General features: G+C 43.8%; 1 protein-coding gene across 4 annotated transcripts in view; it reads right to left on the minus strand.

Annotated features, from left to right (window-relative positions):
• The window catches only part of LOC146717336 (teneurin-2-like), a 106,807-nt gene that overhangs the window by 36,144 nt on the left and 56,791 nt on the right, over nt 1-13,872 (minus strand). For all 4 annotated transcript variants that reach the window (XM_085474628.1, XM_085474613.1, XM_085474622.1 and 1 more), the window contains one exon: nt 8,275-8,513. In XM_085474628.1, the coding sequence (XP_085330754.1) occupies nt 8,275-8,513 (239 nt within the window). The remainder of the gene's footprint in view (nt 1-8,274; nt 8,514-13,872) is intronic.

The raw sequence follows: 13,872 nt of genomic DNA on the forward strand, positions 1-13,872 counted from the left end.
GCACTCTCAATCTAGGTCATCCCCAAGAACACACATAGCAGACAGCCCTATAGTTAGCTTACTGTGTGTGTCTCATCATTGTGTCGGTGAGGGTTGGTGCACACTTTTCTCAAATTTGTTTTTCCTGTCTTGTTTTTTTCCCCCTTCTTCATCTTCTTCTTCTGTGGGTGGTTGTGGAAAGCTGACCAATAGATGGCACACTTACTCCTTAGCGACAGAAGCGCAAAAGCCAACAATTTGTCAACAGGATTCTTTTGCAGCAAGACACAGAGCAGGAGAGACGTGCAAAAGAAAGAAAGAAAGAAAGACAAAGAGAGACACTTGTTATCATTCTCTTTACAAGTGCCATCCCTTATTTCAACAACACTTCTAAGTTTGTTAGGGTGTAATTTTAGCTGAAATGAAACTGCTGAAATTGATGTATTTAGCTTTGTGTTGCCATAATTTTAAGCATTTTCTTTTCTGATCATAATTGCCATAATTACTGTTTTCAAACTGGATTGGAAGGCTTTATTAAATACCATGCCAATAAAGCCTATCTGAATCAGATCCGACTGACAGACTTGGGAAGAACAAGAGCGATAGTCAGACTTGGGCTGTTTTTCTTTTTAATCTCCGTCTTCTCACTCATGTTCAATTTGACAGACACACACACACACTGCATATACGCACACATAGAAAAGATCACAGAGAAGCAGGTTTAACAAGCAAACGAGTCAGATTAAAAATAGATCAGTTGCTCCGTGAGGTTTTTATGTAATCTCGATGCATAATTCAGACAGGCAAAGTGCTTGCCAGTATCATCTGCAAAGAACAGCGTCTGAAGAAAACAAAACGTGATCATGTGATGACAAAAAAAAAAAAAAAAGGACGGAGGATGATGGACGGAGAAACAAGAGAGATGAAAAGGGAGAGGTGGTGGCCGGGCTCGGAGAGGGGGCAGCGGTCAGGAGCTCTTAGAGAAATTGTGCCTCTCCTCCTCCTCAGCACGGAGGAGGAGAGGCATGGGGGGAACAGAGAGAATACTGGAGGACAGCGAGAACTGAGAGAATATTAAAGAACACATGAAATCCCCTGAGGAAATATAAAAAAGAGGAGCAGAGAAACAGGCTACACATGATGTTGCAGAAAAAAAGGGAGGAAAAGATGAATAAAGGCCCCCACGGATAAAGTGAGGAAGGGGGAAGAAGATGGCAAGTGAGGAGAAGAAAAGATTTAAGGGATAAGTGGCCCCGTATTCATTGACTGGTTGGGTAAAAAAAAAAAAAGGATGGTGGTGATTCATCCTTTGACAGTAAGTGGTTCACAACACGGGCAATCAGGCAGAAATACAACGCACATGCGCATGTTTTGGGAAATATTTATATATCTCAGAGTTAAAGGGTGTAAATGGATTTCTGGATGAGAGAAGGAAAGAGAAGGAAAATAAAGAGCGAGGCAGAGACGGAGAAAGGTGACTTTGCAGCGAGTGTCCCCTGACTGGAAAATATTGTATCATCATCATTCTGTTCTCTGGAACATGTTCCAAATGTTCAAATCCTCTCCCCACCCCTCTTTCTCTCTCTATGCTCTTATGTCTCTCACCCTTTTCTGTCTCAACTCAACCTTATCATTGCCTGCTTAAAAGCCAGTGTATCCCCGCTGAACCATTTGCGATGCTCCTAATTGCTCAGAAGCCGGAGAACGGCCTCTCGCATGTTGTCGCATGTTGTCGCATGCAATCGCATGCAATCGCACGCAACCGCACGCAACGCAACCAAAATTGCACAAAGAACACAAGCCCTGGTCGGTGGCAACACTTTTTTTTCTCCCCCCATTTCGCCTTCTCCCCTGGCCATCCCGATAAATGCATATTAACCGTTTTAATTCACCACTAAATTAACAACTCTGACCTTAATTAGGGCAGTAATTGTAGACCACCTCCCCCCCAACTCACCCCACCATCCTTAGTCTGCCTTTTAATTGGTTTAGGAGCCTTTCTACCCCCCTCTGCTTTCCCCACCTTGCACACTCCTAAAACATACATGCAAAAAAAGGAGCCACCTGAGAAAAAAAAGAGGCGTCTGTACCTCTGCGGCACAGAGGTGCAGTGCTGCTAATATTGAAGAGACTGAGGAAAAGAGCAGCATGCCGCCTCAGGTTCTCAATATTCAGGCCATTTGGGACGTTTTCTCAGAATTTACCACACAGTATCCACTTATGTAATCTATAAATAAAGCAGCCTTCTCTCTTGGCTAAGTTTTGAAGGCGCTGCTTGCTGAGATCATTTAGAGCCTCAGACAGAGGAACGGGGGCGGCGGTTGGCTGCTGCCCTTGGGGGTCATATACACTGAGAGACACAATTTGTCTGCTTCTGAGTGTGTATCTGCGTATGCATGCTGAAAATTGCATGGTATTAACAACAAGCGCGCATGCACGCTGCAACCCCCGACGGGACCTTCTCACCCAGCTGATGCAACTGAACTGTAATTGACTGCAACACAAAAGGTTATGCGAGTTGCTGGCAGCTCCTACCTGCACGGCTGTGTCTAGCCGAGAGAAACGGCAACTCACTCAATCACACAGCTGAAAATGGTTTCTTTATTGGCACCGAAATATTGAGACGGCCCGGCGCAGACGTAGCCGCCCGGCGCGCGTGTGGGTGCGCGTGCACGTGTGTGATTGGTTAAATGAAAAGAGATGTGAATCTGAGTGATGTCCTCCTTTCTGAATCCTCATTTCCTCTTCAGATATCTCTACCCTGACCCCCCCCCGCCGCTTTACTCCCCCCAGCAACATCAACCCACTCTGCCTCGTCTCATCCCTCCCTTCCTACCTCGCTCCTTTCCCTCTCATCGATCTGTATTAGAAACAGGATATGAGGAACTATGCTATCTTATCACAGATCAGAGAGTGGGAGAGAATGAGTGAGGACGAAAGACAGAGAAAAGAGTTCGCTGTGGAGGCCAAGAGACGGAGAAACCGAAAGAAAATGAGAGACGGAGCGAGAGGCTAAAAAAAAGGGAGGACAGCAATTTCGCTTTGCCTTCATCCATCTCCTGTTTCCAACACAGTACCAGTGAAGCACCATAGGCCTAATTGGACTAACGATTGAGGCCCCGATAAGACCCGCACTAATGAATAAATGAATGAGGAAATAAATGAATGAAATGAGCTCGTGCACACTAATGCACGAGATGGTATGAACATCGCTCAGCAGTGACATCAGTGAGGATGCAAATCCTCAGTTCATGCACACATGGGTATTATTTCCTTTAAAGCATGTACCGAAGCTCAAGTCAAAGGAAGAACATCGATGTCACCACTTAAACAACTCCTGCTCCCTGCTTTGCATTACCTTTACCAGTGCATTGACCCATGTATCCCTCTGGTGCAGATGGTATAGCACCTTGTGCCTGGTCCTGGCCATGCCCTGCCCATTTTCTGGACTGGCAACGTGTGGTAAGATCCTAACCTTTATCAGTCCGACAGGCCCTGCTGCTGCGGACACACACTCCACGTCTGATCCTTATGCCCAGGTTCCTGCATTCACCATATGCCCAATTGCATCTTCACCTCCGCACACACACACATTAAATGCACACACGGACGCCTACGCTGGCATGAGTGACACATCCTGACCTCTAGCTGTTCCACCTCAGATCAGCAGAAGGGAAGCCACATGCAATGTGAGAGGGGACTTTGGGGTCAAGGAGGTGCGTTTGGAAAGCAGCCACATTGCGAGACCTGCATGGCCAACACAACTATTCACTTGACTGTCTTGACTTGCTTTTATACTTACTCATAAAAGAAGCAGTCTTATTCAAATAAATACAAACTTTGGCATATAACTACTTGGGAAAACAAGCATGCACTATAGAAGTTGTTCTTGCGTAAAGGACGATCAAGTTAGGAAAAAATTGCTCCTTTTGTTGTATGCTTTTACGATCTTTGCTTATTTTTAATATGACATAATGAATACTTTTTAAAACATCAATCATTTAGCCTGTTAAGAGTAGACTTTTGTATATCATGTATATCAAAAAGTGTAATTAGGTACTTTTTTTGAATCTTTTTTTCTTTCTCAGAAGAGTAGCACAGTAGTACCTCCCATCCACACAAGGCTGGGAGCTTAAAATTAATATAAAGGCTCTAAAGATGATTGATAAGGAAAGGGACGAAGAACTAATGTTGTATTTCTAGTCCAGAAACTGTTCAATTGGCAGAACAGTAAAATCATTAACATGTGATTATGTAAGGGAGCAGGGATATGAATGCACTGTAGTGAGACACTTGTAATCGGGAAGAATGGGCAGTAAGCGATTGTGATCACTCTGGAACAGGAAGACAGCGGTGATGGATGGAAAGTGGTCGGCTCGGAGGCATGAAGGTCACGCTCGATGACAGTGCCACTGTGTGTGTGTGTGTGTGTGTGTGGAGTGTGGTTCTGTTGAATCAACAGACAGGGGAGCTGAGAGTAAGACTAAAAATACATCGTGTGTGTGCGCGCGCCTGTGCGTGCGTATGTGCGCCCTTACTCATTAGTGGTGACAATACCATGTGGATTATGCCACGTCGCCTGACAAATTCCGCAGATGCACACGCGCACACATCGGCGCCAAACACCCCTGCAAAGGTGACACAAGCGCCCGCTAGCAAGTTTACTCATTGCAGTCAAGGGCACACCTGTGCATGTGTGTATGAAAACAGTCCACCTGGACGCAAGCAGTTTGACACGACCTCGATTTCTCATCCATCAAGCCAGGCTCTCCTCTCATTCCTCACTACAGCGCATTTCTATCTGTTTTACCCCCCTTGCTGGATGTTTTTGCTCTCAGAGGTTTACATCCCTGTTCTCTTTTTTTAATCCTCTCTAACTTCTCTTTTTCGTCACCCCTTGTCCTTCACAGCCTCTCTCTGTCCTCTGTCACACTCCCTCTGTTCTCTGCTCGCTGTGATCAATTAGGAGACATTAGTCCCGCAGATATTCCAGGTGACAGAGCCCTCAGGAGGCCACGCTCTCCTTCATCTCTCCCCCTTCTGCCTCCCTTCAGTTTCTTCTCTCCACACCTGGCTGTCTTGTCACTCCTCCTCCTCATCTCCTCTACTTTCCTCAGCAGCGCAAACAACCTCACCCGCGCCCCCCCATCAACCAATCTCACACCTTACAGTGCTGACAGTGACATATCAGCCCACCTCTCCTCTGTCTCTCCACTGATCTATCCCTCCTTTTTCTTTCCCCTTTATGTTCCCCTCTGCCCCCTGTGCACCAACTCCATTCCACCCCGTTCCTTTTTTTTCTTCTTCTCTCACCCCTCTCTATCTCGTTCTCTCCAGGTTGCCATTCACAATGATGGACCTGTCTTCTCTCCTGTATGCCAACCGCTCACCTGTATCCTAGCAACCACCTCTCCTTTGGCTCAGGTGCTCCATGCGGAGCAAGCAAACAAGACGCCGGGGGAATGAAGAACAAGCACTCTCGTTTATCCTCCTCCCTCCATCCGTTCAGTCATTCCTTCACACATAAAGAGGAGGCCATACTCCGCTGGAGTTTGAAGAGGGAAAAAAAAACGCTTTCTGTCCTCCCTTACAAATAAACTCCCTCGAACTCACACAGACACAAATAATGACTCGCAGCTCCAAACGCTTTTTTCATGCTACGTGTGTATGTTTATCTCATCCCCAAGGCTTCATTCTAACAGTAGGACACAGTAAATAAGCTTCACAGAGATACAGCGAGTCAGCTGTGCTCCTGAAACATGCAAAGTCATGTTTTTTCTGAAGATGTCGTCCTCAATTGGCACACACATGTGCGCTCCTGAGTTTCTGGAAGATTGTCAAGCAATTTTTCTTCTTCTTAATATTCATGTGAAGTCTGAATAAAGAAAAAAGAAGGAAAGGCAAATCATTTGAAAGCCAGCACACTCTCAGACACACACGGAGAAGTTAGGAGTTCTCACACACACACACGCCAACCAGCACAAAAAATGAAAAGTGCTGTTCAGGCACATGTGTCTTGGTGTAATTTATGAGTGGGCTCCTGGGCGGACGCCTCAGAGGGGTCCTCTTCACGCTGCATGGCTCTGGGTGCTCTGCACAATCCCCACAGTGAGCGCTGGGCCCCACGCACACATAACACACAAACAAGGTAGTACAAAATCCCCCTTATGAGTAGTGAACTCGCTGCACGATTAACGCTACAAAAAGCATGGTAAACACAAGGGTTTCAGGCTTGGCAGCACTGCTACAGCTTTGTTCAGCGTAGAAAAAACACCGGAGCAAAAACATTTCCTTACAACAGCTGAAAAGGGGCCACAGTTAGCAATAGTAATAATAACAATAAAGTATCATTTCAGCTTTGTTTCAGCTTACTGAATTATAGCCAGTTGGACAATTAAGTTTGGTGGTGAAGCACACACACACACACACACACACACACACACACACACACACACACACACACACACACACACACACACACACACACACTATTTGGCAAAAAAAAAACAAAAAACTGAAAAATATACAGAAAGTGGGGCTTAGAGGGAAAAATATTACACTCTATTTCCCCTTAATCATGCAATTCCATTAAAAATGCAATATTATACAGTATACTGACAGGGTATCTGGATAGCTTGCTCTTTTGTGCTGTAAATACACCAATAATAAAAAAGAAAAATCTTTTATAATATAGCTTACAATCTAAAAGTACCTATTATTAAGACAGGTTAGAAAGCTTTATGTGTCTGCAGGTACCCAAAAATTACTGATGGAGTGGTATGAAAAAAAGAAAGGTAGAAGCAAAAATTATTCTTTAAAACAAATGTGTTTTGATTTATGTCCCCAATTAGATGTTCATTTAACAATTATATGTTCTGAAGAAAACAAATATTTGTGTCATTAAAGCCCCAGGTGAGCTCTGCGCTTCGAGTAAAAGATGAATAACGGGAGGTCTTTGGTCCTTTCTGCGCTCCAGTGCCCTTGAGTACATATATGGAGAGGATTTCGGGGGGGTTAGGGGGTATGAGGGCAGCGGTTGCCGTCCTTCGTCCTTCTCCCGGCTTTTGTTTTGTGGCTCCATATGTGGCTGTCTACTGCAGTGTGACCGTGTAAAGCTCAGGAGAGAATGGATCTTACTGTGTGCCCTCGGCAAGAGGCCTTGATCTGCTCTGGAGGACACACTATTGTCAAGGGCACTCCACGGGGGTTACACAAATCACACAAATACTGACACATGCACAGATTGGAGTGCACATGCATGAAATTCGGTAGGCCAGGATGCATACGACACACATATGGGTGCATATATCACAAACTCACTATGGACGGTTAGATCGATGTGGTCACGTTTGGATAAATATATTTATAAATAAAGAAAAATTATTTCTGCTGATGCCACTCTTCCCCCCATCTGTTGACTCTGGTCTCTTGGGTAAGAGGCCAATCAGGGGCTCAGTGGCACATCTGCCTTCTTGCACACACACTAACACAGTGAAGTAGACAAACACACAAACATGCACATTCATACATAATTACATTTCCTCATTTTCTGTTCCTCCTCCTTCTATTGTCTTCCTCTCTCCCTCAAACACACACACACACACACACACACACACACACACACACACACACACACACACACACACACACAGATGCATAGGTCTGCATTCTTTTGTCCAGTGAATGAGGTCAAGAAGGAATAAAATCCACACCCACACACACACTCCCACACACACTCTAAGCAATGTTTTGTATTTTTTTCCTCCCTTCTCTTCACACAGATTCGCCGGTAGACAGCCCATCAGAATCTCTTCCTGATGTGCTGGGTAAGTGCTCTCCTCTGAGTATCTGCCATTCCTTAAAGTATGACTATTGCACGTTGGCTTCAGATCAGTGAAAAACATCCACTTTCCTGCTGGGTCTGTTAGGATTCCTACCTTGACTGATACCTGCTTGCAGAAACAGCCGCAGTATGCTGCGGTTTGTGTATCTTTCTGCCCCTCTAACTGCCTGTGCACTGATGCTGACTGGAGGCCGAGGCTCCAGCTGGGGTTGATTTTGACAGTGCAGCAGTCGACTGAAGTGGCAAAGCTCACACCTTCTGAATCTGCTTTGTGTTTTACAGGCAGGGGCTACTAACTTGACACTTTGTCGTGGAGGTGTGGGAGGTTTATGCATTTTAGGTCAATGCGACACAGTGTGTCGACTGAGCTTGTATTTGTTCAGGGGTGTATATATAGACAAAAAATAAAATAAAATCTGGTTAACCCTTTTCATAAAAATGCTTTCACTTACCAATGAAGTAAGACAGCAGGATGGCCAGCAAGGCAGCGGCTGCGATGGCTGTCACCGCGGCACATTTCCAGCTGCAGTACTTGGACGGCTTCTTTAGTTTGAAGGCTGAGCGGGAGAAGGTGTTTCTGGGTAGCAGGCGAGGCGGTGGAGAATACACTGTTCCCGAGGTCAGGGGGTATCCGGGGGAGGAGCTACTGAAGAGAGGGGTGGTCCCTGACGACGTCTTGAACAAAAAATGCCTGAAGATGAGAAAAAGGGGTGAAAAAAAGAAAAGTCAGCACACACAGAAAGACGCTTTATAAAGTAAGTGGTTAAAACAAGCTCTGCTTGAGTGCAAACACACCAAACTATAACCTAATCACCGTCTGGATGACAGGGCATATGTGCAAGCTTCTGTCCAATTTACTTTCCGATGAACCCTTCCTGCCATATGGGTTTTAACATCCTTGAACTGATTGTGTCTCCAATTCAGTGCTGTTCCAGTCAGAGGTCTCTTTTTAACCTCCACCTGCTCTGCCCGGTTTTTTTCCTTCTTCTGTGGCTTCGCTTCTCCTCTGTTCACCCCACTTATAATTTGCCTTGTTTCTGCCCTTAATGGCTGGAGAGGATCACTGCCATCCCCCTTTTGCTGTCCTCATTGTCCAGGTAGGGTCAGAGCTCAGAGAGAGGATAAAAGGGGGATTTGAACCATCATCCCTTTGCTCATATTACCCATTATCCTCTGCTATCACTGCACCTGCTCACCCGCTCACTCTTTCGCTGCTCCCCCTACCCCAGCTGCTTTTCCTATTTCTTGTCTTATCTTTTCTTTTCCACTACCACTCCAATATTCCTCTTCTTTCTCCCCCTTTTTTATTCCTATAATCATGTCTTCCCTCGTTCCCCTCCTACAAAAAAATGTCCCTTTCTTCTTTCGGATTTTCTTTTGTTATCTGACCTTGAAAGAACACTTTCGCCATAGCAAGGAGAAAGACTGCACTTGAAGACTCTTTTAAAGGACACAAGAAGAAGAACTTCAGTGAAACCTTTGTGACATCTTTTGTGGCACGCATGCACACACACAGCCCCTACGCAGACCTCAGGTGGTATGACAGAACAAAGCCCTCAGGTGAGGTGAGTGTGATCTATCAGAGAAGAGAAGGTCACTCCACTGCCTCAGAGATGACTGAACAGAAAAATAAAGTCTTTTTGTGCCAGCTTTTTGTGGAACTTGCTTGTTTGTGTGTTTGCTACTGTGTTTGTGTGCACATATGAAGATGCTCTCTGAATGCTCTCCTACTTTTATCTTGTGAATAATGAACCTTGGCCACACAGACATTTCTGCAAAGAGAGGAAACAATTTTTGGCCGTCACTTCATCTAAATGCAGTGTGAGGCCTAGAGTCTGGGTTTTCAGCATTCTGTCATGATTAATGGATAATTTTGGATTATTACAAATGCTAAACTATTTCCATAACTTCTCTGTTAGGATAACATTATCCTCACAAAAAATAATTACTCTGACAGGCCAAAAAAGTGGCGAGACAATAGGATGGGGAGTAAACAAGCCAACAGTTTAGGATTTGGGTAATTATTTTACAATTTGTATGTTTTTCTCTTCCTAAATGTTTGGCAAAGCCAGGGGTTTGTTTAAAATCTGACTTCTAATTTTATCTCCTGCCTAATCAGGCCAGATTCACAGGACTAAGCAGTGACTTGGTGGAATGCATTATGAAGAGGTGGAACTAATTACTACCAAATTACTACTAAGTCTTTATAAATCATGAAAAAACCCCAAACCAACCAGTCTTGAACCCCTAATTTCTGGATGTTTTACTAGTAAAATAGGAAACAGATGCAAATATAAATTAAAACAGAGCATATAAGGCAAAAACAGAGTTTGCGCATATCTAACAAGCTTGAAGATCTGTATATGACCACCTTTATTCTTCATCACAGCATGAACTCTCTTAGACAACCTTTCTTGACATTTCTTTAAGAAGTTTTCAGGAATAGTTCCCCGGGCTTCTTGAAGGACATTCAAAGCTCTTCTTTAGATGTTGGCTGCCTTTTGTGCCTTTTCTCTGTCAAGAGGTTGCCGGAGGTTTCTTCCTGTTAAAAGGGAGTTTTTCCTTCACAATGTCACCAAAGTGATGATTTTTATATGATTTTTTTTTTCTCTGTATGTATTATTGTAGGGTCTACCTTACAATGTAAAGTGCCTTGAGGTGACTGTCGTTGTGATTTGGCACTGTATAAATAAAGTTGAATTGAATTGATCCCAGTTAATATAATGGTGAATAATGGATAAACCAAAAGCTCTACCCTGTAGTTTAAATATGGTCACATGGGGTTTCAAAAGTCCAAGATAATGATGGCTAAAATGCCAAAAGTAGTCCACAAATCAGTGGGCAACATCATGACCGTCTATCTTTCATATGCGGTCGAACAAAACACGAAAAACTGAGAAGGTTGCCGGGTTTCTCTTTGACAAGCTGGAGTAAAGCAGATTCCAAGTCCCCAGCCTCGTGCTTTCTCTCTACCTCCACACCATGACAAATGACTCATTCCTGCACAGATGTGTGTCTGAGTTGTCCTCTTTCTTCTGCAGCCTGCTCTCTCTTCTTTTCAGACTAGTCTAATGGGACCAGTAATAACCCACCACTGTTACTGGACTGGATGATCTGTTAAAAAAGGTGTTTCACTGCACTTTGTGGTCTTCTATCCTTTTGATCGCTGCTGTTTCATAACAGCATGTCCGCTCATCTGAAAACAGTTGGCAAAACCAGGTGACGTGCTCAGAGCATGAAGATTTAGTTTGGGAGCGCTGTTCCACTCTCTATCAATTATTCAGCCAGTCTGTGCTTTGTCTCTCTCTTTCTCTCTCATCATTTTAAGCCACTGATTGTTGGACTGCTATCTTGCTGGATTTTTTCCCTCTTCCATTGCTTCTCTCCCTGTTCCTCTCTTTTAGCTGTCAGGTATGGCCTGTGACTCCAGGAAAAAAAAAATAGGCAAAAGAGAGAGAAAAAAGCTGAAGACAGATAGAGGCTGAAAGACCACGAGGCGATGACACCCAAAGAAAAAAAGAGGTTATTGTCTAAAAATACCACATTCTCACTCTCACCAACATCAACACATTGTTATGCATTGCATAAACCTATATGCTCTGGCATGCATGCATATATGCTCAAACACACACGCGCGCCGTTCAAGGTCAAGCGGCTCATGTGCTCGTTTCAATTCATTTTCACAGCTGCTGACTCACTGTGATGGCAAGGCCAGCGGTAATTAATGGTGATACTGAAATAATGCACGTGTGAGCACAAGGAGAGGGTGAGCTGCTGAACTGTTTGTATTCTGTGTCACACGAAGCGTATGATTCGATGTGCTGGTATGTGTTTGAACTTAAGCAGTGAAATCATTTCATTCCCTGGCTTTGTTGTTTGTGTGCAGAAGCTCCGCTGTGTGCTTGGTGTGGGATGGGAATATGTCTATGGGCCATACTAATTACGAGTAGGAATGGAAAGTGTCTAATGTGCTCTGGGGAGGTAATTGACATTGATTTATGTTGCTGAGGACTATGGAGGGGTTCTATCATAGCAGGCAGCCGGCAATCACAACTCTGTATCATTAGGCTGGGGTGTGTGCGTGTGTACGCTTGTATTTGTGTTTGTGCTTTTGTGTGTGCCTATTGTAGGGTTTTTGACAGGGGTCCAGCGTGGAAATGTCACACATAATTAGAGAGAGCTGACAGAGATTCCCTTAACCACCGCTACCTCGCTGTCATGCATTCTGTCTTATATATGCAACACACATCCATACAGAACATTAGTCAAAACTGACTCACACACTGACACACATTTACCCGGGCTCACACACAGGCGCCCACCCACGCGCAGTAAAATATAAATTTATGTGGTTATTCTTTCATGAGATTGCCCCGTATGTGCTACCGAGTGTTTAATTTTCATCCTTGCGGAACAAACAGTGACACAAGAGGGGAAGGATAGACAATGGAGATAAAGGCTATAGATTAGAAGACAGAGAGAAGACGAGAAGATGTGTTTTCACTCCGTTCCATCCCCGCTCCCCATTGAGAGAAAAAGAGGACCTGGACAATTAACCACAGAACAGAGAGCATGCTGGGTAATTAGCAGGAAGTCAAAGCTCGCATTCCCCTTGAGCGAACAAACACACACAAGCTTTTTGCATGCCCGCACACACGCACGCTCTTCATATTCTCAGCTCTCACAAACATGCGGTTGCTTAGCATAGCACTTTCAGAGTCATCATCAGATGTAGAGAACAATTAACGGGGGTCTACACGGTATGGGGGTGACTGAAAAACAGTCAGATCTGAGAATGAAACAAAGAGCCCAGGGAGAGGAAGATGCTCAAGGACGGAGTCGTGAGTATTGCTACCTGCTACGATCGTAGGAAAAAATTGTGTGCAGATGGATACAGTAGACTGGGATTCATTTGCTTATTGTTGTGCAGATGAGGGGAAAATTCAGAGTTCTAATGTTCATAAAAAGCAAAATCCAGGCAGATTATGTATATATCTTAGATTTTTCTTTTTTCCTTGCAAACTAGGCGCTGTACTGGGATTTTATCCATTTTTTAATTCTGTTAAAGGAACATTTGAGAGATCCTTTTTAAATGAAGCCAGTTAGGCATTGATTCATTGACTTTACATAAAACTGGACTTAGCCTCTAGCCTCTTAAAACTGCATTCTTTCTAATGGCCAGCAGGAGGTAACTTCTGTGGGTAAAATGGCACTACTAGTGTTGGGTGGAACGTGTTTGCAATTCATTATCATTGCATTACTGTAATCACATAAAATTTTTCAGCAATGCAGTAATGTAATGCATTGCTGTATAAAATTTGGCAATCACATTACAGTTGTTTCTTGCTTAGGATATGCTGAACGTTTCTGTTGATAAGCGCTGTTGTTTTTGCTGCTGTTAGCTGCTATTAGCTTCTGTTAGCCGCTATTAGCTTCTGTTGGCCAGCATTAGTGAAACTATCTTTGAAGTGGACTCGGACACTCAGTGATAAAAGTCATAAAACATCAAACTTGTTTATCAGATTAAAAGTGTGATTTTTAGGACACTTGAGCATAACATTAGCTGGTATAACGCTAGCTTATAACCAGCTGCTGCTGTTGTTTAGCAGACTTTTGTCTGGAGATGGTCGTTTGTCTAATCTGCTGACAATAAGTAACTGTGACAATATTGGAAATTAATGAGTATGTTATGCATATGTTCTTGTCATTGAGGTGAAGAGGAAGACCAACAAATATGTTGGGGGAATAACAAACTGGTGCATGCTCCTATGTATTTTAATGGATTATGTATGAGAATGTGTCATTTTGTTGGACGATGTAATTACACACTAATCAATGTATATTTAGAAGTACAACATTTTTGTTTTTGTTAAATAACATTAAAAAATTACTGAGTTTGTAGCTTTAATGTATGAATACGAGGTCATGTCATTAATAAACCTGATGTTACACAGCGGTGCCTGTTACAGTAGTGCCTACAATATATCATTTAGGAACAGATATACTGCCTCTCCTCCTTCTTCTTCACCGGTTGTTGTTCCAACAGGTAA

This window comes from Copadichromis virginalis, linkage group LG2 (assembly GCF_057382275.1).
Source record: "Copadichromis virginalis isolate Kocher_CV1m ecotype Utaka linkage group LG2, C_Virginalis_male_GT1.1, whole genome shotgun sequence".
Taxonomy (NCBI): domain Eukaryota; kingdom Metazoa; phylum Chordata; class Actinopteri; order Cichliformes; family Cichlidae; genus Copadichromis; species Copadichromis virginalis.